Below are 27,784 nucleotides of genomic sequence, written 5' to 3'. Positions count from 1 at the left end.
AATCCATGTGTGCATACAGGGTAGAGCAGCTTAGTATACATTTTTTGCAAAAAACGTATCAACCAAATACCCTGTTTTTTACATCTTTTACTAGCACTTGCGGATTACTGCAACATTTTTTCAAACTGAGTGTTTTTGGTTTTACTATTCTCTTTTGTGTCTTCAGGTTTCTTGGTGGTGTGTGAACATGATCATACAGACTTGTTCACTGTGCAAGTAGCCCATGTGTTCCTGTTTCCATAATTGTTCTCTTGTGTCTACAAGACTGGGGAGTTCCACCACTCCTCTTGGGCTATCTGCACAAAAGCTGTTCTACCCTGTATGCACACATGGATTTTTCCTCTCTGAACCCTGTTCACACAGGTTATATACAGATGTGTCTCTTTTGTGTCTTCAGGTTTCTTGGTGGTGTGTGAACATGATCATACAGACTTGTTCACTGTGCAAGTAGCCCATGTGTTCCTGTTTCCACCGCTAGTTTTTGCCCGCAAGTGCTAGCTGCACAGAGAAAAACACCAGCCTATGTGTTAGTGGGGTTCAGCAACGCCAGCTGTTCCCCTGCTGTGTAGCCGGCAACGTGACCTGCAAACGCCACGCAGGCACATAAACTGAAATTTAAGGGACCCTGCCACCCACCCCAAGGTGTTTCTATCTATAACAGCCACCTTGTACAGCAGTACTGCTGCATTTGTACAAGGTGGCTGACTTTGTCTACTTTCCCACGTTTAATTAAACACGTACAAAATGTGTCTCATTACAGACCATTACAATGTCCCTGAGGTGTGACTTTCCTTTTTAATGACACGCAGCACCCCCCTTGTTAGCGCTGCCCGTCTTCTGACATCTTTGGTTGGCTGGCTGCGGCTGTGCGTCCTCCCTGCCTGAAACCACGCTCCTCGTTGTCTTACTTATTTTGACTGCGAGGGTGTGATTGATGGGCACGAGCAGTGGATATCTTCGCCTGTCTTTACTCATCTCCTTCCGCCTTCTTCAGAATGTGCGGCCTCGTGGCCGTGGCATGCAAGAAGGGATCAGATGAGGCCGCCCAGTCTGATGCAGGTGTAAGGACATGAGGGACAGGCGACAAAATTTACTGCGCAAGGTCTCGAATCCCAGCTCTGCAGTGTGACTTTATTAAAAGACACTGCGTGTCTGGGTTTCATGGCCATCGCTAACCGCACCGGCCAACATGAAATGAGGTGAAAAGACAGGCATCGCTCACAGCGCATGGCCAAGGGATAACAAGAGCGCAGACTCCTGTACAGCAACTAACAACGCTCAGGAAGCTGCACACAGCACCTAGGTGTAAATTTTGACACCTGTGTTGCGTCTCCTTAAAAAGACAAGTCACGCCTCCACTACTGTTTGACAGTATAATGGGCTAAATAGTGTACGTGTTTTATTCAGCGTGTGCAAGGAGCAAACTAAATAGAGCAACCTTTTACTTGTGCAGCATTAATGCTGCATAAGGTGTGGCTCTTCTACCTTGCAACACCTGAGGGGGGGTTAAAGGTAACCTTTGAAATTGGTTCAACTAGGCTTCGGCCTACACTCTGCTCCTCTCCTCCTCCTGCTGACCCTGGGCTCTAACAACGCCAGTTTTTGCCCGGACATGCGAGCTGCACAGAGAAAACAAACAGTCAATGTGTCAGTGGGGTTCAGCACCGCCAGCTGTTCCCCTGCTGTGTAGCCGGCATCGTGTCCAGCACAAGCCACGCTGGCACAACAGACCAAAAGCTGCCACCAGTGCAGGCTTCGGCCTACACTTTGCTCCTCTCCTCCTCCTGCTGACCCTGGGCTCTAACACCGCCAGTTTTTGCCTGAAATGTGAGCTGCACAGAGAAAAACACCAGCCAATGTGTTAGTGGGTTTCAGCACCGCCAGCTGTTCCCCTGCTGTGTAGCTTGCAACGTGACCTGCAAACGCCACGCAGGCACATGAACTGAAATTGAAGGGAGCCTGCCCCCCACCCCCAGGTGTTTCTATGTATAAAAGCCACCTTGTACAGCAGTACTGCTGCATTTGTACAATGTGGCTGAATTTTTCTCCTTGCCCACGTTTAATTAAACACGTACAAAATGTGTCTCATTGAGACCATTCCACTGTCCCTGAGGTGTGACTTTCCTTTCTAATGATACGCAACACCCCCCTTGGTAGCGTTTCCCGTCTTTTGATATCATGGTTAGCTGGCTGCGCCTGTGCAACCGCCCTGCTAGAAACAACGCCCCTCGTTGTCTTATTTATTTTGTCAGCGAGGGTGTGGTTTATGGGCACGAGCAGTTCATATGTTCGCCTGTCTTAACTCATCTCCTTCCGCCTTCTTCAGACTCTGCGGCCTCATGGCCGCGGCATGCGATAAGGGATCAGATGAGGCCGCCCAGTCTGAAGCAGGTGTAAGGACATGTGTGAGCGGCAAACATATTAACTGCACAAGGGCACGAATCCCAGCCACGCAGTGTGATTTTTTCAAAACAAACTGTGGGTCTGGGATTCATGTCCACCGCTAACCGCAACGGCCAACATGAAATGAGGTCAGAAGACAGGAAGCGCTCACAGCGCATGGCCAAGGGATAACAAGAGCACAGACTCCTGTACAGCAAATAACAACGCTCAGGAAGCTGCGCACATGCACCAAGGTGTTATTTTCGACACCTGTGCTGCTTTTCTTTAAAAAGACAAGTCACACCTCCAATACTGTTTTACAGTTTAATGGGCTAAATAGTGTACGTGTTGCATTCAGCGTGTGCAAGTAGACAAATTAATCGAGCAACCTTTTACTTGTGCAGCATTAATGCTGCAGAAGGTGTGGCTCTTGTACTTTGTAACACCTGAGGGGGGGTTAAAGGTTACCTTTGAAATTGGTTCAACTAGGCTTCAGCCTACACTCTGCTCCTCTCCTCCTCCTGCTGACCCTGGGCTACAACAACGATAGTTTTTGCCCGGAAGTGCTAGCTGCACAGAGAAAAACACCAGCCAATGTGTTAGTGGGGTTCAGCAACGCCTGCTGTTCCCCCACTGTGTAGCCGGCAAAGTGTCCTGCAAACGCAATGCAGACACAAAGCTGACTCCAGTGCAGGCTTCGGCCTACACTCTGCTCCCCCTGCTTACCCTTTGCTCCAACACCGCTGGTTGGGGCTGTAGGAAGACAATCTTTGATAGGCAACGCATCCGCGTTCCAGCACCGCCAGCTGGTTCTCGGCAGTGTTTTTGTCACGGGTACTCCCTCGTGCCAAGCCTGGTTTCAGCACCGTCAGCTGTTTCCGGGTTGTTTCAAGCTCACTGAGACGCCTATGCTTGCCCCGTCGTGGTGCGGTCGGGTTAGCCAACTCCAGGGTGCCTCCAGTTTAGGAGCTTCCTATGTGGGCTGCGTGAACTGGTAGTCAAGGCTGGTTCTGTAGTGCCAGTAGGCCCAGCTCCCCCTGTAGGACTGTTGGGGTTCGGTAACTGCGGCTGCCTCGTGGCCTAGCTGTTCTCTCCTCTCCTGTGGGCCTTGGGGTCCACCACCTGGTTCCAGCACCGCCAGCTGGTTCCGGGCCGAGCCTTTGGCTTAGGTGCCTCCTCCTGGGTATCCGAGTTCCGCCAACGCCAGGCGGTCCTTGGTAGTGCTTTTAAGCACGGGCACCTACAGCTTAGTAACCGGGTTCCAGCACCGTCAGCTGGTCCTCAGTCGTGCCATTGGCTCTTGCACACTGGGGCAACGCATCTGCGTTCCAGCACCACCAGCTGGTTCTCGGCAGTGTTTTTGTCACGGGTACTCCCTGGTGCCAAGCCTGGTTTCAGCACCGCCAGCTGTTTCCGGGTTGTGTCAAGCTCACTGAGACGCCTATGCTTGCCCCGTCATGGTGCGGTCGGGTTAGCCAACTCCAGGGTGCCTCCAGTTTAGGAGCTTCCTATGTGGGCTGCGTGAACTGGTAGTCAAGGCTGGTTCTGTAGTGCCAGTAGGCCCAGCTCCCCCTGTAGGACTGTTGGGGTTCGGTAACTGCGGCTGCCTCGCGGCCTAGCTGTTCTCTCCTCTCCTGTGGGCCTTGGGGTCCACCACCTGGTTCCAGCACCGCCAGCTTGTTCCGGGCCGAGCCTTTGGCTTAGGTGCCTCTTCCTGGGTATCCGAGTTCCGCCAACGCCAGGCGGTCCTTGGTAGTGCTTTTAAGCGCGGGCACCTACAGCTTAGTAACCGGGTTCCAGCACCGTCAGCTGGTCCTCGGTCGTGCCATTGGCTCTTGCACACTGGGGCAACGCATCTGGGTTCCAGCACCGCCAGCTGGTTCTCGGCAGTGTTTTTGTCACGGGTACTCCCTCGTGCCAAGCCTGGTTTCAGCACCGTCAGCTGTTTCCGGGTTGTGTCAAGCTCACTGAGACGCCTATGCTTGCCCCGTCGTGGTGCGGTCGGGTTAGCCAACTCCAGGGTGCCTCCAGTTTAGGAGCTTCCTATGTGGGCTGCGTGAACTGGTAGTCAAGGCTGGTTCTGTAGTGCCAGTAGGCCCAGCTCCCCCTGTAGGACTGTTGGGGTTCGGTAACTGCGGCTGCCTCGCGGCCTAGCTGTTCTCCTCTCCTGTGGGCCTTCGGGTCTACCACCGGGTTCCAGCACCGCCAGCTGGTTCCGGGCCGAGCCTTTGGCTTAGGTGCCTCCTCCTGGGTATCCGAGTTCCGCCAACGCCAGGCGGTCCTTGGTAGTGCTTTTAAGCGCGGGCACCTACAGCTTAGTAACCGGGTTCCAGCACCATCAGCTGGTCCTCGGTCGTGCCATTGGCTCTTGCACACTGGGGCAACGCATCTGGGTTCCAGCACCGCCAGCTGGTTCTCGGCAGTGTTTTTGTCACGGGTACTCCCTCGTGCCAAGCCTGGTTTCAGCACCGTCAGCTGTTTCCGGGTTGTGTCAAGCTCACTGAGACGCCTATGCTTGCCCCGTCGTGGTGCTGTCGGGTTAGCCAACTCCAGGGTGCCTCCAGTTTAGGAGCTTCCTATGTGGGCTGCGTGAACTGGTAGTCATGGCTGGTTCTGTAGTGCCAGTAGGCCCAGCTCCCCCTGTAGGACTGTTGGGGTTCGGTAACTGCGGCTGCCTCGCGGCCTAGCTGTTCTCTCCTCTCCTGTGGGCCTTCGGGTCCACCACCTGGTTCCAGCACCGTCAGCTGGTTCTCGGCAGTGTCTTTTGCTCTTGTACCTTCTGCTCCCCATCCTGGTTCCAGTACCGTCAGCTGGTTCCGGGCAGAGCCTTTGGCTTAGGTGCCTCCTTCTGGGTATCCAAGTTCCACCAACGTCAGGTGGTCCTTGGTAGTGCTTTCAGGCACGGGTACCTCCTGCTTAGTAACCGGGTTCCAGTAACGTCAGCTGGTCCTCGGTAGTTCCATTGGCTCTTGGACCTTCGGCTACCCATCCGGGTTCCAGTACCGTCAGCTGGTTCTCGGCAGTGTCTTTTGCTCTTGTACCTTCTGCTCCCCATCCTGGTTCCAGTAACGTCAGCTGGTTCCGGGCAGAGCCTTTGGCTTAGGTGCCTCCTTCTGGGTATCCGAGTTCCGCCAACGTCAGGTGGTCCTTGGTAGTGCTTTTTAGCACGGGTACCTCCTGCTTAGTAACCGGGTTCCAGTAACGTCAGCTGGTCCTCGGTAGTTCCATAGGCTGTTGAACCTTCGGGTAGCCATCCGAGTTCCAGTTCCATCAGCTGGTTCTTGGCATTTTCTCAGCCTTCTTGAACCTTCTGCTACATTTCCAAGTTGAAGACCCTAAAGTCGACGACCCGGAAGACCACCCCGATGACGATGACAACGACCCGGAAGACCACCCCGATGACGACAACGACGACGGCGGAGACGACGACGGCGGAGACGACGACGGCGGAGATGACGACACTGGAGACGATGACCCTGGAGACGACGACATGGAAGACCGAGAAGCGGAAGAACAAGAGGCTGCAGAACAAAGAGCAGAAGAACATTAAGCATAACACTTAATATCAGAGCAAAAGATATTATCTCAATTATATGCAGAAGAAGACTAAGCAGTGTATGGGGGTGAGTCCGTTCCTCCTCGTGGTGCTCCTGGATAAAGCCTGATGCTGCAGGCCAAACTGAACGCGGACAAATGTAACTTTTGTGACTGGCAGAACGGAAGGTGTAATCTTCCAACTTTTATAGATAACAACTACGGGAATGCCTGTCACAAATGAGAATATGATGAAGAAGTAGAATAGGAAGAATAATAACAGTGGAATAAAAAGAATATGTAGAATAGGAAGAATAATAATAGTTGAATAAAATGAATATGAAGAATGTAATAAAAAAAAAAAAAGGTAAAGGATGAAGAAGAAGATGAATAAGGTGAAGAAGAAGTTGATGTCAAAGATGCTGATGATGATGAAGATGAAAGTGTGGGAAAAGTAAAAAAAAAAAAGAAAAAAAAGAAGGGGAAGGGCATGGAATAGTGAAACATCAATATCGGACAAAATAAAAAAAATATACATAGTCAATATCTTTGTCACTCCGAACGTCTTTAGAAAAAAAAAAATCATGCTATTCTATTTGATTGGGCTAAACCTCTATGCCTTTAATGTCTCCGCCACCTCCCCAAATACATCCTGCATTATTCTTTGTTGTTTTCCTTCATGCAGAGTGAACCTACAAGGAAAGAAAGGGTTTATTTTAATTCCGATATTTTGGTCCCATTGACTTGCATTGGGATCGGGTATCGGTATCGGCGATATCCGATATTTTTTGAATATCGGCCGATCCTATCCGATACCGATACTTTCCGATATTGGAAGGTATCGCTCAACACTACTAGGCACTGAACCCATGGAGTTCAGGCTCAGCAAATTGAACCAGTGTAAAAAAAAGTGAAAATAAATCAGACATGGTCTAGTGCCGAATTTCATCCACTTATGGGTAATGCCAATTATAACATCTTTCATATCTTCGGCCTCCCTGTCTCTCCATTATTTGTCTTATACACCATTCTGTGTCAGTGCTTGTGGACCAGACTCATATAGTAATTTGCACTTCATTAAACAAGTAAGCTGTGGCTGCAAACTATGTCCCTAAACGATCAAACATCTCCATGTTTGCTCTGACACAATTCTCTGCTATGCTGTTTTGGCTGCAGTAACTGCAGCGCCACTCCAGCCACACACCTCTTTGGCTTCCCACTGTGTTTCATAGTGTGACTTTACTGCTGCTGTCAGGGCTGGAATTGCTGTCTCTAAACTGCCAGACATGTCCTGCCTGCCCTGTGTTAGCACTCTAACATGCTGCTATATACACTGCACTGCCATGCCAGTAACACTTCTCCTAGCTCTCCACTGTACTACATATTGCTTCCAGACCGCACCTTGACAAAGAAGGCGAAACGCGCGTCGGTGGCGGCGGGGAGCATCGGTCCCGACCTGGCATAAGCATGGGTAAGCAGATTGGGTAGTGTATGAACCGGGTGGTAGTTTAAAGGTAGTGCGCACTACATTATACAAATGATCTAATTAGTTATTGGACTTAATACGGATATACTACCTTGGGTTCCTCTATCTATTGACGGCACTTAGCCTGCTTTCTTCCCCCATGTTGGCCGTTTTTCCATCTCATTGGTCGGGACCTCTGCCCTCCTTTTTCCCGATCCTAGTCTTGCATTTTGTATTTTGTACACTATAGTTGTTATATATTTAATAAAGTGTTATTTTGTAATCCTTGGACCTTTCTCCATTTTTTCTAATGTGGTATATATCTGATAGGGAGAGTCCTGTTGGTGCACGGACATGAGTACGGCAGTTTGTCCTGATAGCACCATTTCAGCTATGGTACCTTATATGGTTTATGTTTATTTATATTGCTTCCAGAAACAGCTTTTAAAATGGGACTAATTTGTGAAAATGCTTGATGACAGCAAACAATAACTTCTTCATATTCCTAACAGTGTTTAAGTTCAAAATGGGATCATATTTGGAAAACGTGATTGAAAGCCTTTGTAATTACTTAAATATTTTGTGATTAGCAAAGCAGTTATGGACTCAACAAAAAAAGAGATTTTTCACTCCTTATTGAGAAACAATACATGTTTCACATTCAAAATAATACACTTGTTTTGTCTCCCTAAAGGGATAATTTTTGGATGGCTTAAGAAAAAGCTATAGTTTCTTCATTTTACAAAACTCTTTAAACTCCAAAACAGGAATAAATGTTGCACCCAACCATGTGAAAATGAAACAGAGTCTTTCTTTTGCACCACCAGTCTATGAACAATAGAAATGAGTGCATCTCTCCCCCCAAATGGATAATCTTTAGTGTATTTAAACAATTTACTTTAAAGTCTGATACTGTAGTCTGTTGTTGGTTACCTCTAATCACTATCTATTTTCCCTAGCCAGATCGCCTTGCTAATGTCAATGTACTTCAACCTATGTTTGCATTATGGATGTCAAAACATGTTCATGTTGCTACAATGGCAACTCAAAGTGTTCTGCACATTGTTTTCAGGCAATACAGGATTTTTAATTTGCTCACAACTACTCAAATTGGGGCAAGCCAGTGAATTCAGATTTCAAATGGTCCTCTCATCTCTAACCTCCACTGTTTTAAAAACCCTAGTTCCTGCTGCCTCCACCATGCTTTACTTTAGGTATGGTATTCCTTTAGTAATGCTTTGTGTTGACTTTGCGCTATATGTTGTAATCATGGCCTGTTCAACCGTGGTCTCATAAAACCATAATACATTTTCCACATGCTTTTGATAGACCACATAGACCTGACATATGAATAATATGGGAGATTGTTTTCACAAGTAGTACACAAGCAGTACATTACAGAAATTCCTGCTGTTCATTTAACACAACTTTGGTTTCTTGGCAACCTCCCAAACTAACTTTCTTTTTGTATTTTCATCAATGTTTGAAAGACATTCACTTTTAGGTACTAGTCATTTTTAACCAAGTCCAAGCCAGCCACCCTTAGATGACCATCGTCAGAGTGTTCCATGATATATCCTAGTGCTTTGGAAAAATGTTTTTACCCCTCTCCTGACTGGTAACTAATGAGACATTTTTGCAATGCTAGCTATTCATGGACCATGGCTTTTGCTACAAAGTGCATCTAAGAAATTGTCAGGAAGATCTTAAGGTACCTTCACACTGAGCAACTTTACAACGAGAACGACAACGATCTGTGACGTTGCAGCGTCCTGGATAACGATCTTGTTGTGTTTGACACGCAGCAGGATCCTGCTGTGACATCGCTGGTCGTAGCTGAAAGTCCAGAACTTTATTTGGTCGTCAGGTCGGCGTGATTCGGCATGTTTGACAGCAAAAGCAACGATGCCTGCAATGTTTTTTCACAGAGCTAACAACCAGCGAGAACGATAAGTACGTCACCGGATCGCTCCTGCATCGTTCTGGAGTTGCTGTGTTTGACATCTCTACAGCGACCTAACAGCGACGCTCCAGCGATCTAGTTTAGGTCGGATCGTTGTCTATATCGCTGCAGCGTCGCTAAATGTGATGGTACATTTACTAGAACAGCTAAACTTATTGGATTAGTCAAAATCACTTTAATTGATAACAACTGTGTACTAACTACTATTTAACATGAGTTTAAATGCAATTGGATATATTCTGAACACATCCCCTTTCAAAACAAGGTGTAGACATTTATGCAGCCAATTATTTTAATGTTGCTATTTTTATATTCCCTATTAAAAAGAATCTGTTTGTTTCTCAGTTAATTTATATAAAGGTCATGGGTGTCATTAATGGTAAAAAAAAGTTCTAAAATGAATCTTCTTGGTAGGATTTTTGTACATGACAAAAACCTGGCTTTTTATCGGGGATGTGCAGGCTTACTATCCAGTGTATTCAAAAGTAGGCCAGTCATTGATCTCTTCAGCAACAATTTTGCGCCATAGGGATGACTGTTGAGATCAGTGCATAATCTTTTTTGTAAAGGGAGGGAATCAAAATGTTTAAACTTTACAAGAGTACATCATGGAACACACATAGTGTAAGGTGTTGAGTTCCCACCGCTGCACAGGGGGAATCTTGAACCATGTCCACTGCAGTCTCCCATTCTTCTCCAGTTGCAGTGGAGCCTGCTCAGCAGAGACGTCGGTCCCAGCATCTGGCTCAAGCAGATACTGTGCGCTTGGTTACTGCTGCCTTTACAGGTCCAGCCATTATAAGCAGCACTGATCAACGGTGAGCAGATGCTCCTGGGACTAAGTCCTGCTTTTTCTCTACTGAGAATCCCAAGAGACGACCTCTCATTGGAGGTCGGGGTCACATGCTCAAGTCCTGTAGCAGCTCCTATTGGATCACTAGGAAGGTCCCAGAGAGCTTCCGCTATAAAAGTTTTGCATGGCCATGCGCTAGTATAAACTTGATAACGTGTGTGTGTAGAATAATGACTGTCGATGGATGAAAGCTCCGTAATCATTCCCATTCCTTGTGTTGTTGACTGCTCGCAAATGGTGGTAGCTATCTAGCGCCCGACAGTGCTAGCTGCACACATTACAGTGACTTTTTGCAGTGCCCGTCTGTACAGCACCGTGCGCAAGCAGTGCACTTTCCTGACAGCCTGTCAATGTAGGGTGGGAATTCCCGCTTGGACTCTGCATCTGACTCGGGGCGTCCTCAGGTGCGGGCTCAAAAGCCACCGAGGGTCAGAATGAGTGCAATCACCAGATTAGTGGGGGTGATTCATAGGGATCCCACTAGTGTCTTGCAGCTGCACCCTGTGACTGCTAACAAGGCGCTGCGTATTTTGGCGACTCTATGAAGCAACAGAGTTTGCCTCCATTCACACTGGGTGAAGTTTAACCCACGTGTCAGCAAGTTTCCATCCGCCATTACTCAGCAGCAGGTACCATCTATGCACGGTGGACCTTGGGGTGCAAACGCACCTCATATCTACCCCTTTATTATTTGGTGTGTTCCGTAGCCCTAACACATAGGTTTGTGGTTTATGAACAGGAGGATACTTGGACTTAAATTAGCTAAAGCAATTTTTTTCTGAAAAAAGTATTTTTTCATTTTCATGGACCAATGTTAAAAATTTCATGAAACACTTTGAGTTCAAAATACTCACTGCAACATATATTCAATTATTTTGTAGTATTGATTCCAAATGGGGTCACTTGTGTGTGTTTCTGATTCCTGGGTTTGTCAGGTACTCTGCAAGTTTGACAGGGTTATTTGCACTCTAATATTACCTTCGGTATGAACAACAAATCTTTTTGTTCTGGTTCACATGTCTATAATGTGATTGTGCTAAAAGTCAAATAGAGGTGCTTCGCTTTTGACCACATATCAGTGTACTCAAAAGAAAATATATTACAATATATACAATATATTACAAGTTGAGGGTCCATTTTCTTTTTTTACCCTTGTGAAAATTAAAAAATTGGGGTTAAAAGAACATTTTTGTGTGGGAAAAAAATTATTTGTTAATTTTCTTGGCATGTTTTAAAATTCTATAAAGCTCTATTGGGATCAAGATGCTCACAACACCCCCAAAATGAAATCTATGAGGAGTATAGTTTCCAAAATGGGTTCACTTCTTGTGCCCAGTTATTTCTGACTACATTTAGTATGGTATACCCAGAAGAAATCGCACAGCAAATTGTGTAGTCTATTTTCTCTTGTTACCCACATTAAAAAGCAAATATTTGTAGTTAAAACAAAAAATACACTGTAATTATTTTTACAGCCCAATGTTTTAGAATTATATGAAGCACCTGTTTGTTCAAGATGTTCACCACATATCTAGATTAATTTCTTGAAGAGTTTAGTTTTGCAACTGAGACATTGTTGTCAACAATTTGTTCCAGTGAAATTTGTGCTGCAAAAGTCAAGCAGTGATCACTTCTGAGCTTTGCTTAGCTATATTATGGCTACGTATGTAGTATCAGATTACTCAGAGGAAATTGATCAATACATTTTTTGGGACCAATTTCTCTTGTTATCCTTGTGAAAATAAAAAATTTGGAACTAAAGCAACATTTTTATGGAAAAAAAAGAAAATTTTCATTAAATTTTAGTGATGAGCAAATATACTCGAGATTTCTTGAGCATGCTCGGGGGTCCTCCGAGTATTTTTTAGTGCTCGGAGATTTAGTTTTTCTTGCCGCAGCTGAATGATTTACATCTGCTAGCCAGCATAAATACATGTGGGGGTTTCCTGGTTGCTAGGAAATCCCCACATGTACTTATCCTGGCTAACAGATGTAAATCATTCAGCTGCGGCAAGAAAAACTAAAACTCCGTTCACTAAAATATACTCGGAGGACCACCAAGCATGCTCGAGAAATCTCGAGTAGCGAGTATATTCGCTCATCACTGATTTCCTCCACTTTTCTTTAATTTATGTAATGCACCTGTAGGGTTAAAAAAAAAACTTTCTCAGTTCAGTTTTGAATACCTTCAAGGGTTCAGTTTTGAAAACTGGGTCTTGATTTTGGAGTTTCTAACATATTTGCTCCTCAAAATCATCTAAAATATGAAATGGTAGTTAGGAAAAAAAATATTTTGAAAATGATGAAAAAATGTTACTAAACCATTAACACTGTTAGGACTGGCGGAACGCACCAAGACAGATGATATAGATGCGTTCGCAGTCCAGGGTCCACCGTGCAGGTGAAAACCTGCTGCTAGCAATTAGCAGACTATATGGCGGTACACAAAAGTATACACGCGTGGGTTAACCTCACCCAGCGTGAAAGAAGCAATCCTGTTAAGTCACAGGACCGCGGTACCGCACCTAAAGCGCGAGCAAGTAGTCAGCGAACTCAAGCCCAACTAGGATTGAAGTCCGATTAGACCCTTGCTGGCACAACACCGCAACTGGGTGTGTAAGGAAACTGAATAACAATATTAAAGCACAAGAGTGCATGCAGTGCCGCACTGACGAATGCCACTAACCACCCAGGCTTGGGTAAGGAAAGCACAGAGGAAGTGCAAGGCGCCGTACTGGCGGTCACTGCAACTGGACGCTGTAATGTGTGATTTGTGCTGTAGGCTAAGTCGGGCGCTAGATAGCAACCATACACCTTCCGCGAACAGACATTCAATAGGGTAGGGGTATCCAAGGACGACTTGCACTCACAACATACACACATTAGCAATTGTTAGAAAATACTAGCGCATGGCCGTGCGGTCATGCGCAGTTTATATAGTTGCAGCACAGGAAGTGGTTACAGCACTTTTGCCCTTCCAAGACCTGCCAAGAGGACCAATGGAATGTGCTGCAGAGCCTGAGCACATGACCCTCGATCTCCAACGGGAGATCTTACCCTGGGCATGCTCAGTACGTGCAGACAAGGACTTAGTCCCAGAGAAGTCCGCTCGCTGCTGACCAGCACTGACTTTAATGGCAGAGACTGGAGAAGCAGCAGTAACTCTCAGAACAGAGTGAGAATGAGCAAGACGCTGGGACCGACGTCTTTGCTGAGCAGACTCCACTGCGGCTGGACAAAAATGGGAGACCGCAGAGGAGGTGGCTCGAGATTCCCCCTGTGCAGAAGCGGGAACTCGACCCCTAACATTACCCCCCCTCCTAGGGCCCCCCCCTCCTTGGGCCTCGCTACATTCGAAGGCAGCAATGAGCTGTGGAGCCCGAATGTGCTCAGCAGGCTCCCAGGATCTATCCTCAGGACCGTAACCCCTCCAGTCCACCAAATAAAATTTTTTGCCACGAACCACCTTGTACCCCAAGATAGCGTTCACCTCGTAATCATCCATAGACGAACCCGACGTCCCGGTAGATGATTCAGAAAACCAGGACATGTAGACGGGCTTAAGGAGGGACACATGAAAGGTGTCGGTGATACCCAAGCGTGGAGGAAGAGCTAGACGGTAGACCACGGAATTAACCTGTTCGAGAACCTTGAAGGGACCCAAGTAGCGAGGAGCAAACTTGGTAGACTCAACTCGCATCCTGATCTTACGGGCGGAGAGCCACACCAAGTCGCCAGGGGCAAAGGTCGGAGCAGGGCGGAGGACCTCATTCTCTCCTTGGAGGCCCGAATGGCATCCTGCGTGCGATCCCAAATGTCCCGTGCCTCCACAGCCCAGTCTGCCACCCTGGAATCAGCGGAAGACACAGGCATGGGCACAGGAACACGCGGATGCTGGCCGTAATTTAAGAGGAATGGAGTCTGACCGGTGGAGTCGGCTATGGCATTGTTAAGTGCAAACTCTGCCCACGGTAGCAAGGATGCCCAGTCATCCTGCCTGGCAGAAACAAAATGTCGCAGATATGTGACCAAGGTCTGGTTGGCCCTTTCAACCAACCCATTCGTCTCTGGATGATATGCCGAAGAGAGATTTAACTCAATACTGAGTAGACGACAAAGCTCTCTCCAGAATCGAGACGCAAACTGGGGACCCCGGTCACTAACAATTTTGTCTGGCATACCGTGTAGGCGAAAGATATGCTTGATAAACAAGACAGCCAACGCCCGTGCAGATGGTAGCCATGGAAGAGGTACCAAATGCACCATTTTGGAAAAATGGTCGGTGATCACCCAGATAATGGTGCAGTTACGAGACTTGGGCAAGCCCACCACAAAGTCCATCCCGACCATCTCCCAGGGCCTGTCCGCCACGGGTAGAGGATAAAGCAAACCAGCTGGCCGTTGCCGAGGAGTCTGGTTCCTGGCGCAAGAGACACACGCCCGAACATACTCCGCGACATCACGGGCCATATGCGGCCACCAGTATGTCCTCGCCAGTAACTCAGATGTCCTTTTAGTACCAAAATGTCCACCCACCCTGGACGAGTGCGCCCAAGAAAGAACCTCCGGTCGCAATTTGGATGGAACAAAAGTCTTGCCCGGGGGCACAGACTCCAGCGAAACCGGAGCCACAGTTCTCAAGCTCTCGGTGAGGACAATAAGCCGAGGCTCCTCCTCCTCCGCAGATGACACAACGGAGCGAGAGAGAGCGTCGGCCCGAATGTTCTTCTCCCCGGAAAGAAAATGGAGGGTAAAATGAAACCGGGAGAAGAACAAGGACCTTCTGGCCTGGCGAGAATTCAACCACTGAGCTGTCTGCAGGTACACCAAATTTTTATGGTCTGTGAAGACTTGGAAGGGAAAACGTGCTCCCTCCAAGAGATGTCTCCACTCCGAGAAAGCCAACTTCATGGCTAGCAACTCTCTGTCCCCGATGGAATAATTCCTCTCTGCTGGTGCGAAGGTCTTGGAGAAAAAGAAGCAAGGATGCTTCCGACCTTGAGCATCCTTTTGGAAGAGGACTGCTCCAGCACCAACAGAAGAGGCATCCACCTCCATGATAAATGGCTTATCAACATCGGGGCGATGTAGGATGGGAGCGCTAGCGAAGTGTGACTTTATAGAGATAAAGGCCTTGGAGACCTCCTCAGACCACAATTTGGGATTCGCCCCCTTCTTGGTGAGGGCAACCAAGGGAGCTACCAAAGTTGAGAAGTGCGGGATGAACTGGCGATAATAATTGATGAATCCCATAAAGCGCTGCACCGCTTTAAGAGAATGGGGTTCCTGCCAGTCCATTACAGCCTGTAGTTTGGCAGGATCCATAGCCAATCCCTGGGCTGAGATGATGTAGCCTAGGAAAGGTAAGGACTCCTGCTCAAACATACACTTCTCCAACTTGGCATAAAGGGAGTTTGCCCGTAGGAGGTCGAAGACTTTGCAAACATCTCTCCGGTGGGAGTCAATATCTGGAGAGTAGATGAGAATATCATCCAGATAGACTACGACCGAGGTGGAAAGCATATCCCGGAAGATATCGTTCACAAAGTCTTGGAAAACGGCTGGGGCATTACAGAACCCGAAGGGCATCACCAGATATTCATAGTGCCCATCCCTGGTGTTAAACGCCGTCTTCCATTCGTCCCCATCACGGATGCGAATCAGGTTGTAAGCACCCCCCAGATCTAATTTAGTAAATACCCTTGCTCCCCGAAGCCTATCGAATATCTCAGATATCAAAGGCAAAGGCTACTTATTCTTAACGGTGATGGCGTTAAGACCCCTGTAGTCTATGCATGGACGCAATTCCCCATTCTTCTTCTGCACGAAGAAGAATCCTGCCCCAGCAGGTGACACTGACTTCCTGATGAACCCTCTTGCCAGATTTTCCTGGATGTACTGTGACATTGCCTCCGTCTCCGGGAGAGATAGCGGATAGGCTCTACCCCGGGGAGGCTCAGCACCAGGCAAGAGGTCAATAGGACAATCATAGAGGCGATGGGGCGGAAGGGTCTCCGCCGCCTTTTTGGAGAACACGTCTGCATAAGACCAATACTGCTTGGGGAGAGAGGATAGATCTGCGGGTACCTCTGTTGCAGCAAACTGAATGCACTCCCTCTGACACCTACCCCCACAAGCTTCACCCCATCCCAGAATTCTGCCTGAGGACCACTCGATATGAGGAGAGTGGTACCGTAGCCAAGGTATTCCCAACAGGACCTCATCAATTCCTTCTGGAATGACGAGCAGAGAAATAATCTCCTGATGAGATGGCGACATGGACAGAGTAAAAGGGATGGTCTGATGTGTTATCTGTGAGGGCAGTGTCGACCCATTCGCCACTCGTACCGTTACAGGTTGAGCTAGCATAACCAGGGGTATTGCGTGACGTTGGGCGAAGGCAGAAGACATGAAATTGCCCTCCGCCCCAGAATCCACGCAGAGCTCTACCGAGTGAGAAAATGAGCCTATAGTAATTGTCCCCTTAAAGGACAATTTAGAGGCAAACGTCGCCGTGTCTAGTGTACCTCCACCTACGACCACTAGACGCTGACATTTCCTCGACCGCTGAGGACATCTGGTGGCTAGATGTCCTGACTGCTGGCAAACATGACAGACCCTGAGTGCACAAGCGGTCCAGGACTTAGATCCCTCTTGTGACACTTCTCTGGCCTCATGTGACTCAGGAACCAGGACCGGAGATTCCAGAGGTTTGGCGAAAGTAGGAGCCAGCCGAAACCTCTGCCTACACTGGGCTCGCTCTAACCTCCGCTCGTTAAAACGGAGATCTATTCGAGTGGAGACTGTTATTAACTCCTCCAGTGTGGCAGGAATCTCCCTAGTGGCCAGAGCGTCCTTTATGTGGTCAGCCAAGCCCCTCCAAAATATGGGGATAAGAGCTTTATCCGACCATTCCAGCTCAGATGCTAAAGTGCGGAATTGGACGGCAAAATGACTGACCAAGGACTCACCCTGAGTTAATGCCAGCAGTTGGAGCGCAGTATCATGGGTGACTTGAGGTCCTAAAAAGACCTGTTTCAGAGTGCTCAAAAACAGCGGAGCACTCTGCACCACATGATCGCCACGCTCCCACAGCGGCGTAGCCCATTCCAACGCCCTGTCCGACAATAGAGATACAATAAATCCCACCTTAGCCCGCTCTGTGGGGAAGCGTGCAGCCAGGAGCTCAAGATGAATAGAGCACTGACTCACAAATCCCCTACAAAATTTGCTATCACCAGAAAATTTTTCTGGCAGCGGGAGGCGAGAAAATGTCGGAACAGGGGTGGCAATGGACAAAGTTGCTGCAGCCACGCTGGCAGCCTGTACAGCAACTGCGGTAACATCCACAGCTGAGGTTGCGCTCTCGAGAGCCGCCAACCTACCCTCCAGCTGCTGGATATACCGGAAGGATTGCTGTTTGTCTGTCATCACTAACCAGACCCTGGCGCTAGTGTAATGTTAGGACTGGCGGAACGCACCAAGTAAGATGATATAGATGCGTTCGCAGTCCGGGGTCCACCGTGCTGGCGAAACCCGCTGCTAGTAAATGACAGACTATATGGCGGTACTTAAAAGTATAAACACGTGGGTTAAACCTCACCCAGCGTGAAGAAAGCGATCCTGTTAAGCCACAGGACCGCGGTACCGCACATAGAGCGCGAGCAAGTAGTCAGCGAACTTAACCCCAAAAGGGATTGAAGTCCGATTAGACCCTTGCTGGCACAACACCGCAACTGGGTGTGAAAAGAACCTTTACTGCAATATATGAGCACAAGAGTGTGTGCGATGCCGCACTGACGGACGCCACTAACCACCCAGGCTTGGGTATGGAAAGCGCGAGGCAAGCGCACGGCGCCGTACTGGCAGGCACAGCTATAGGACGCTGTGATGTGTGTAACATACAGATGGATAGTCGGGCGCTAGAGAGCTACCATCATCCGCGAGCAATCAACAACTCTAGAGAGGGATACTTAGGAGCTTTCATCCATCGACATACATCCATCTACACACACACATATTAATTGTACACTAGCGCATGGCCGTGCGGTCATGCGCAGTTTATATAGTTGCAGGACAGGAAGTGGCCACAGAAACTTTGCCCTTCCAAGACCTGCCAAGATGACCAATGGAATGCGCTGCAGAGCCTGAGCACATGACCCTTGATCTCCAACGGGAGATCTTGCCCTGGGCATGCTCAGTGTGCGCAAATAAGGACTTAGTCCCAGAGAAGTCCGCTCGCTGCTGACCAGCACTGACTTTAATGGCAGGAGCTGAAGAAGCAGCAGTAACTCTCTGTACCGAGCGAGACCGAGCAAGACGCTGGGACCGACGTCCCTGCTGAGCAGACTCCACTGCGGCTGGATAGGAATGGGAGACCGCAGCGGAGACGGCCCGAGATTCCCCCTGTGCAGAAGTGGGAACTCGAGACCTAACACTCTCCTTCAGGCCCTGGGATCCATAGGGATGTGTAAAATAAAGAATTAAAATAAAAAATATTGATATGCTCACCTCTCCGGCGGCCCGTGGACATCACGCTGGTAACCGGCCGGCTTCTTTGTTTAAAATGAGCGCCTTCAGGACCTGCGAATGACGTCGCGGCTTCTGATTGGTCGCGTGCCGGTCACATGGGCGGCACGCGACCAATCAGAAGCCGCGACGTCATTCGCAGGTCCTGAAGGCGCTCATTTTGAACAAAGAAGCCGGCCGGTTACCAGCGTGATGTCCAGGGGCCGCCGGAGAGGTGAGCATATCAATATGTTTTATGTTAATTCTTTATTTTACACATCCCTATTGATCCGATACCCGATACCACAAAAGTATCGGATCTCGGTATCGGAATTCCGATACCGCAAGTATCGGCCGATACCCGATACTTGCGGTATCGGAATGCTCAACACTAGTCTTAACGATATTTGATGTACCCATACATCATGGTTGGATAGGGGTTCCCGACCAACAGCATATAGGCACTTCATGGCAATCTTGCATGGCACAGGAGCTGTGCCCACTCAATCACCACCAGAAGTTCCATTTACGTGATAGCCGAGCCCCGGCTCTTACAGCCAGGAGTGGTGCCCACACCACCCCGGACTGTTTAACCCCTTAAATTCTGTGACTGCTATCGATCGCAACATTTAGTTGGCGGGGTCTCCTTCTCCCATCCGCACAGTGCTTCCACGATGTCGAGAGGGTCCGATTGTTGTCATGGCAACCCAAGGTCATAATAATCACCTACGGGTCTAAGGCAAGCCTATGAACCTCCAGCAGATGATTCACTTTAATGAGGCAGATGGAGACACTGTGGATGCTGTCTGGCCTAGAATTCAGGGGTACCTGTAATTTCAAGCAGCATAAAAGAGCGGTTGGTCCCAGTTTTGTGCACCTTGAAAAAGAACACACCTAAGCAGAGGCCAGGTGGACTCCAGAGTAACTCTGTTGTCTTATTATAGTGAATGGATACCTCAGTGTTTTAATCTGAATGACTATCTTCCAGATAGTTAGATGGAAACCCCAATGTAAGTGCTCAGCGTAGAGCGCAGGATAAATTTGTTATGTAAAATATTCCTAATTAAAGCTTCAAATCAATCCACAAAAAATAGCAAGTCCTCACTCAGGTACATCATCTGTCAATGGAAATATATGGGGCGGGCTTTCACATTAGTGGTAACACAAAACCTCTGGAAAATTGAAATGGCTCCCCCAAAATAAATTAGGCAAATTCTGTGCTTCCAAATCCAAATGCCCGCCCTGCCTTCAGAGTTTAAAAACATAGCAAATTCTACCATTCAATGTCTCCTATTATCCCTTAAAAATGAAAAACTTCAGTATAAAGCATAATTTTAATGGAAAAATTGTAATTTTCCGTTGACTCAGACCATTGTTATACAATTCTGTCAATCACCTGAGGGTTACAAGTGCTAACTACACCCCTAGTTGAATTACTCAAGAGTTGTGGGAATGTCTTCTGTTTTGGCATGTCAGGGGCACTTCAAATGTGACATAGCATACACAATCTATGCCAGCCAAAAATGCTAAAAACTCCAAAATTCAATTGGCACTCCTTCCCTTCTGAGCCCTACCATGTGCCAAAACAGTAGTTTTATACCATATATGGGATATCAAGTTACTCAGGATAATTAACACAACAAATTGCATGCTCCATTTTCTGTATCCCTCGTGAAAATTAAAAGTTTGGAGCTGATGCAACAGCTTTGCGTGAAAAATTTATTTTTTCATCTTCATTGCTTAATGTTAAAACATTCAGTGAATCAATATTGGGGTCAAGGTGCTCACCACACCTCTAGAGAACTACCTTGAGGAATGTAGTTTCCAAAATGGGTTCATTTTTGGGAGTTTTTTTTCACTCATTAGGGGCTCTGCAAATGCTACATAGTGCCCGCAAGCCATTCCAGTCAGCATTGTTAGGTGTTGAGTTCCCGCCTCTGCACAGGGGGAATCTCGAACCATCTCCGCTGCGGTCTCCCATTCTTCTCCAGGCGCAATGGAGTCTTCTCAGCGGAGACATCGGTCCCAGCGTCTAGCTCAGGCCAATACTGGACGACTGGTTACTACTGCCCTTCCAGGCTCTGTTCTTGTAGCCAGCAATGTTCAGCAGCGAGCAGGTCTTTCTGGGACTAAGTCCAGATTTTCCCTTTCTGAGCATGCCCACGGGATGACCTCCCATTGGGGGTCGGGGGTCACATGCTTAGATACTGCAGCTAATCCCATTGGTCCTCTATGAAGGTCCTAAAGGTGTTCTTCTTCTGTGGCAGAGTCCCATTGGTCCTTCTCGGAAGGTCTTGTACTTGCTGCAGCTATAAAAGGTTTGCATGGCCGCATGGCCGTGCACTGGTATACAATTGTTATCATGTGTGTGTTGATGAGTGCAAGTGGTTCCTGAAAAAACCCATCCCTTGTGTATGACTGTTCGCATAAGGTGTATGGCTGCAATCTAGCGCCCGGCTGAACTCACGGCTTTAACACACGAAACAGCATTTAACTGCTGTGACCGCCAGTGCAGCGCTGTGCGCTATTAGAGCGCTTACCTTACCCAAGTCTGGGTGGTTAGTGGCATCCGCTAGTGTGGCACAGCATGCACTTCTGTGCATATTAGTTACCTCTGGTACCCCAATTGTGGTGTCGATCGCAAGAGGTCTACACTAACTCTAGTCCTGTGTCCTGGGATAGAGTTCTGTGACTTAACAGGGATCGCATTCTTCATACAGGGTGTAGTTAACCCATGTGTGTATCCTCATTGTACTGCCATATAGTCCGTCATTACTTAGCAGCAGGTTCCATCTCTGCACGGTGGACCCCAGGCTGCGAACGCACCTTACTATATCTATTTAATTATTTGGTGCATTCTGCTAGCCCTAACAAGCATACTCATGAGAAATTGTACAATAAATTTTATGTTCCATTTTCTTCTACTCTTGTAAAAATGAGAAATTTGAGTCCGAAGCAACATATTTACAGTGGGGCAAAAAAGTATTTAGTCAGTCAGCAATAGTGCAAGTTCCACCACTTAAAAAGATGAGAGGCGTCTGTAATTTACATCATAGGTAGACCTCAACTATGGGAGACAAACTGAGAAAAAAAAATCCAGAAAATCACATTGTCTGTTTTTTTAACATTTTATTTGCATATTATGGTGGAAAATAAGTATTTGGTCAGAAACAAAATTTCATCTCAATACTTTGTAATATATCCTTTGTTGGCAATGACAGAGGTCAAACGTTTTCTGTAAGTCTTCACAAGGTTGCCACACACTGTTGTTGGTATGTTGGCCCATTCCTCCATGCAGATCTCCTCTAGAGCAGTGATGTTTTTGGCTTTTCGCTTGGCAACACGGACTTTCAACTCCCTCCAAAGGTTTTCTATAGGGTTGAGATCTGGAGACTGGCTAGGCCACTCCAGGACCTTGAAATGCTTCTTACGAAGCCACTCCTTCGTTGCCCTGGCGGTGTGCTTTGGATCATTGTCATGTTGAAAGACCCAGCCACGTTTCATCTTCAATGCACTTGCTGATGGAAGGAGGTTTGCACTCAAAATCTCACGATACATGGCCCCATTCATTCTTTCATGTACCCGGATCAGTCGTCCTGGCCCCTTTGCAGAGAAACAGCCCCAAAGCATGATGTTTCCACCACCATGCTTTACAGTAGGTATGGTGTTTGATGGATGCAACTCAGTATTCTTTTTCCTCCAAACACGACAAGTTGTGTTTCTACCAAACAGTTCCAGTTTGGTTTCATCAGACCATAGGACATTCTCCCAAAACTCCTCTGGATCATCCAAATGCTCTCTAGCAAACTTCAGACGGGCCCGGACATGTACTGGCTTAAGCAGTGGGAAACGTCTGGCACTGCAGGATCTGAGTCCATGGTGGCGTAGTGTGTTACTTATGGTAGGCCTTGTTACATTGGTCCCAGCTCTCTGCAGTTCATTCACTAGGTCCCCCCGCGTGGTTCTGGGATTTTTGCTCACCGTTCTTGTGATCATTCTGACCCCACGGGGTGGGATTTTGCGTGGAGCCCCAGATCGAGGGAAATTATCAGTGGTCTTGTATGTCTTCCATTTTCTAATTATTGCTCCCACTGTTGATTTCTTCACTCCAAGCTGGTTGGCTATTGCAGATTCAGTCTTCCCAGCCTGGTGCAGGGCTACAATTTTGTTTCTGGTGTCCTTTGACAGCTCTTTGGTCTTCACCATAGTGGAGTTTGGAGTCAGACTGTTTGAGGGTGTGCACAGGTGTCTTTTTATACTGATAACAAGTTTAAACCGGTGCCATTACTACAGGTAATGAGTGGAGGAAAGAGGAGACTCTTAAAGAAGAAGTTACAGGTCTGTGAGAGCCAGAAATCTTGATTGTTTGTTTCTGACCAAATACTTATTTTCCACCATAATATGCAAAAAAATGATAAAAAAACAGACAATGTGATTTTCTGGATTTTTTTTTCTCAGTTTGTCTCCCATAGTTGAGGTCTACCTATGATGTAAATTACAGACGCCTCTCATCTTTTTAAGTGGTGGAACTGGCACTATTGCTGACTGACTAAATACTTTTTTGCCCCACTGTATGTAAAAAATGTATTTTTTCATTTTCCTGGCTCAACGTTTTAAAATTCTGTGAAGCCTCTGTGGGTTTGATATAATAACCACACCTCTAAATAAGTTCCTTGAGGGGTGTAGGTTCCAAAATAGGGTCACTTGTGGGGGCTTTCCACTGTTTAGGTACATCAGGGACTCAAAATATAACATGGGGCCAACTATCTATTCGTCAGTTTTGTACTCCAAAGGTCAAATGGTGCTTCTTCCCTTTTGAGCTTTGATGTGCATCCAAAGAGTTGCTTTACTCCACAAATGAGGTATCTCAGGAGAAATTTGACATCAAACTCTTTGGTGCATTTTCTCCTGTTACCCTTGTGAAAATGCCATCATTGAAGCTAAAGCAACATTTTTGTGTGAAAAACTAAAATTTTTATTTTTTCCTTCCACATTGCTGTGATTCCTGTGAAGCACTGAAGTGTTAATACACTTCTTGAATGTTGTTTTAAGCAATATTAGTGGTGTAGTTTTTAAAAATGGTGTCACTTTTGGGTTTGTTCTGTTATATAGGCCACTCAAAGTCACTTCAAATGTGATATAGTCAAGATAAAAATTGCTTTTGTAAACTTTGATCGAAAAATGAGAAATTGCTGATAAAATTTTTACCCTTATAACTTTCTAACCAAAAATAAAATGTTTCAAAAATAATGGATATATAAAGTATACATGTGATAAATGTTATTTATTAACTATTTAGTTTGATATAACTACCTGTTTAGGGCATAAAAAATAAGTTTGTAAATTGCAAACTTTCTGATAAAACTTTGATATTTTCATAAACAAACTCAAAAAATATATCAACCTAAATTTCTCATCGCCATAAAATAAAATAATAAGATGTGTCACGATATAGCTTTCTGAAAATCAAAGGGATACAATGAAGTGTTCCAAAGTTATTACCACGTAAAATGAAACTGATCAAAATTGAAAAATTTGGCCTGTTTAGGAAAGCAAGTACAGGCTCGGGTGGTAAAGGGGTTAAGCATCTTTAGAGTTATTACCACATATATTTGCCTTTGTTTGGAGAAGATTAATATTAACTGAATGGAGCACAGAAAATATGCATAGAGCACGAGACTCTTTTGTTCACAGGTAAGCAAAAATTCTGTCTAGCAAAACAAATTCTATAAACACCACTTATTACTAATATATATATATATATATATATATATACACATACACATAAATGCCTTGTGCTTTTTATTTTTCACTCTCTTTATAATACACCTAATTCTTGCTTAATTTTATATTGCAGTTACATTTGGCAGATCCCATTAACTATAGCAGTAGGAAACAGCACCCACATTGCCCCCCAGACAATTTTGTGGGTGTTCAACAAATCAGGTAAGAACATATCTCAGTGCCTGCAGATAAGATTATATAAATATTGTATTTTCAAATAGTGTCTGAATGAGCGTTGTTTGGCACTTTCCAGATAAATTGTAAAATGAACTGTATTTTTCATTAGGATTAAAGTGGTGTCTGGGACTAAAAAAATGATGACCCTTCAATAGGATATGCCATCACCATGAGATTGGAGAGAGTTCAACATCCAAAGAGAGCCAAGAAATGTATGGGCTGTGTTGCTTCACCCCATGCATCGCTTTTATAAAGTGTAGTTATTATTTAAAAAATTTTTTTTTATTAAAGGCATTGTATAGTTTTGCAGATTCGTGTTTAGGTCCAGAAATCCTCAAAGACCTGCTCTGCTACGGTAATAGATCCATACACTTACTATTGAGCCCGTACACCTCTGTGCACTCAGCTCCAGCAGTAGTTGCGCACTTCAGAGCAGAGTTTTAACAAGATCGGTGGAAGTAACAGGTTCTGGACCTCCAACGTCCTGCAGTACTATATAGTTGTAATATATAAAACTTTAAAAAAATGACAGTTATACTTTTAGCTTTTATTTTCAAGTTTCACACAGCTATGCAGAATTAATCCAGAGTAAAGCAAAAACCCATTTTAAGCAGATCATGATTTCCTCAATATTTGTGGAAATTAGAATAAATCTTTGCAGGAATCAAATAAATGAATCCAATTTCTTCATTTTCTAAAACATAATATGGCAGGGAGTTCCAAAGTTTTACTACTTACAAGTTGCTTCATCAAAGAGGTAGCCTACTTTCCTTTTTAAAAAGTGCTCTGATTCAGCCGGCATATTCGAAATCAAATAGTGGCAAAAATTGTTCATATCATTCCAAAATTGATATGACTAGATGTTTCCATTATAGTGATGTAACTATGATTTTCTTTTTAACATCTACGTCTTCTTTGACGCATCACTTTAGAAACGAGGGGATCTTTTAAAAATTGAAATCGTTGGCTTCAGCATAGCGTCTTAAATAATTGATTTGTGGTGTATCGTATTGCTAAAAAGCCTCTAATTGACTGGAAAAGATGTGTATATCATTTTGAGTTCCCCTTTGAGATTATTGAACCACTTTTGAGCTTTATAAAGCAAACACATTGTTTTTAAGTGTCAAGTAACCTCAACCTATATCGCCAGTGGAAATCAAATGGTAAGCGGTGGTAATTAGCAGATTATTTTCAAAACTGATGTATCTGACTTTTTAGCCTATTTATACTGTATACACAGTCTAAAAATTATTTCTTATTGTTGCTGTGCTGTTTATTTTTACACAGACGATGCAAGCAGAAAAAGCTGTGGCATTTTTTCACAGTGGAGGAGAAAAATTATACCTGTTTGGGGATTATCAAAAGTTTAACACTTTGTTAAATGAAAAATCATTAGCTTTTCACAAGCAGTCCAAAATGTATTCCTTTAGTTATGGAGATAAAAAATAGTCTGTTGTTTTGAAAGTGAAGAACATATTGCTTCTGATTTATGCTGAACACTGTAAATCAGCAGACATTGAGGAGACATTTATAAAAGTCAGCAGAAATTGACAAAATATTTTCTTTTCAGTAATTTATACTGGACATCTTATATATGGACATCTGTGACAGCAATCTCCAAAGTCATACATGTTTTAGGCTTTAACCTCTTAGTGACAAAACCAATTTTTACAATTCTGACCACTGTCAATTTATGAAGTTATAGCTCTAGAACGCTTCAATGTATCCCACTGTTTCTGAGATTTTTTTTCGTGACATATTGTACTTTATGTTAGTGGTAGTGATGAGCGAGTGTACTCGTTGTTTGGGTGGCCTCTGAGTATTTGTTAGTGTTCGGAGATTTAGTTTTCATCACCACAGATGAATGATTTACAGCTACTACCCAGCCTGAGTACATGTCAGGGTTGCCTGGTTGCTAGGGAATCCCCACATGTGTTCAAGCTGTCTAGTAGCCGCAAAACAAGCTGCTGAGGCAATGAAAGCTTAATCTCCGAGCAGTTACAAATACTCGGAGACGACCCGAGCATGCTCGGGAAAACCCGAGCAACAACTACACTCTGTTAGGGTTGGCGGAACGCACGAAATATATATATTTATTAGTAGTAGTAGGTACGTTCGCAACCCGGGATCCACTGTGCAGGAAAGAACCTGCTGCTAAGTATGGCGGTACAATATAGTACTGTAAACAAACTCTGTTACTTCACAGGGTCTGTTAACAAAGAGAATTCTGTGCCATGTTTAGCTCACAGAGGAACACAGCTACTTAGTAGAGCAGTTAGTGGTCATGCAGTAAAATGCAAACACACAACTCCTCTCCGGTGGAGCCAGAATACTAATGGCTATACGCCAACCCTCAATCCACTCACATGAAACTCCTCACCGGAGGTGTCAGCATTCTAGGGGCTTATTTCAGCCGGGTCCCTGAATACACACACGAAACTCCTCGCCGGAGGTGCCAGCTTTCTAGGGGCTTATTTCAGCCAGGTCCCTGACTGCATACAAACACAACCACACTGACGCTGAGCTCACACATAAATTGACACTAGCGCATGGCCGTGCGGTCATGCAAACCTTTTATAGCTGCAGCATGTACAGGACCTTCCAATAAGGACCAATGGAAGGCTGCCCCAGAACTTGATTAGGTACAGGGCCTTCCTGGAGGACCAATGGAAGTCGCTGCAGTACCTGAGCATGTGACCCTAGACCTCCACTGAGAGATCTTACCCTGGACATGCTCAGTGTGTGCAAAGCAGGACTTAGTCCCAGAAAAGCCTGCTCGCCGCAGACCAGTGCAGGGTACAATGGTAAAGCCTGGAGAGGCAGCAGTAACCCTTTGCACAGTATCAGATCCAATGAGATGCTGGGACCGATGTCTCCGCTGAGCAGGCTCCACTGCAGCCGATGCAGAATGGGAGACCACAGCAGACACGGCTCGAGATTCCCCCTCTGCAGCAGCGGGAACTCGACTCCTAACACACTCTTTCATCTCTAGTTAGTGGTAAAATTTCTTTGATGTAACTTGCATTTATTTATGAGAAAAATGTAAATTTGGCAAAAATTTTGAAAATTTTGCAATTTTCAAACTTTACATTTTTGTACCCTTAAATAAAAGAGTGTT

At 45.9% G+C, this 27,784-nt stretch overlaps 1 protein-coding gene across 1 annotated transcript in view; it reads left to right on the top strand.

Annotated features, from left to right (window-relative positions):
• The window catches only part of TRHDE (thyrotropin releasing hormone degrading enzyme), a 1,712,820-nt gene that overhangs the window by 1,348,591 nt on the left and 336,445 nt on the right, over positions 1-27,784 (top strand). Inside the window, exon 10 of the mRNA XM_069764587.1 lies at positions 24,563-24,651. Coding sequence (XP_069620688.1) covers positions 24,563-24,651 — 89 coding nt within the window. The remainder of the gene's footprint in view (positions 1-24,562; positions 24,652-27,784) is intronic.

Source organism: Ranitomeya imitator, chromosome 4 (genome assembly GCF_032444005.1).
Source record: "Ranitomeya imitator isolate aRanImi1 chromosome 4, aRanImi1.pri, whole genome shotgun sequence".
Classification (NCBI taxonomy): domain Eukaryota; kingdom Metazoa; phylum Chordata; class Amphibia; order Anura; family Dendrobatidae; genus Ranitomeya; species Ranitomeya imitator.
This window is presented reverse-complemented; position numbering and strand designations above follow the sequence as displayed.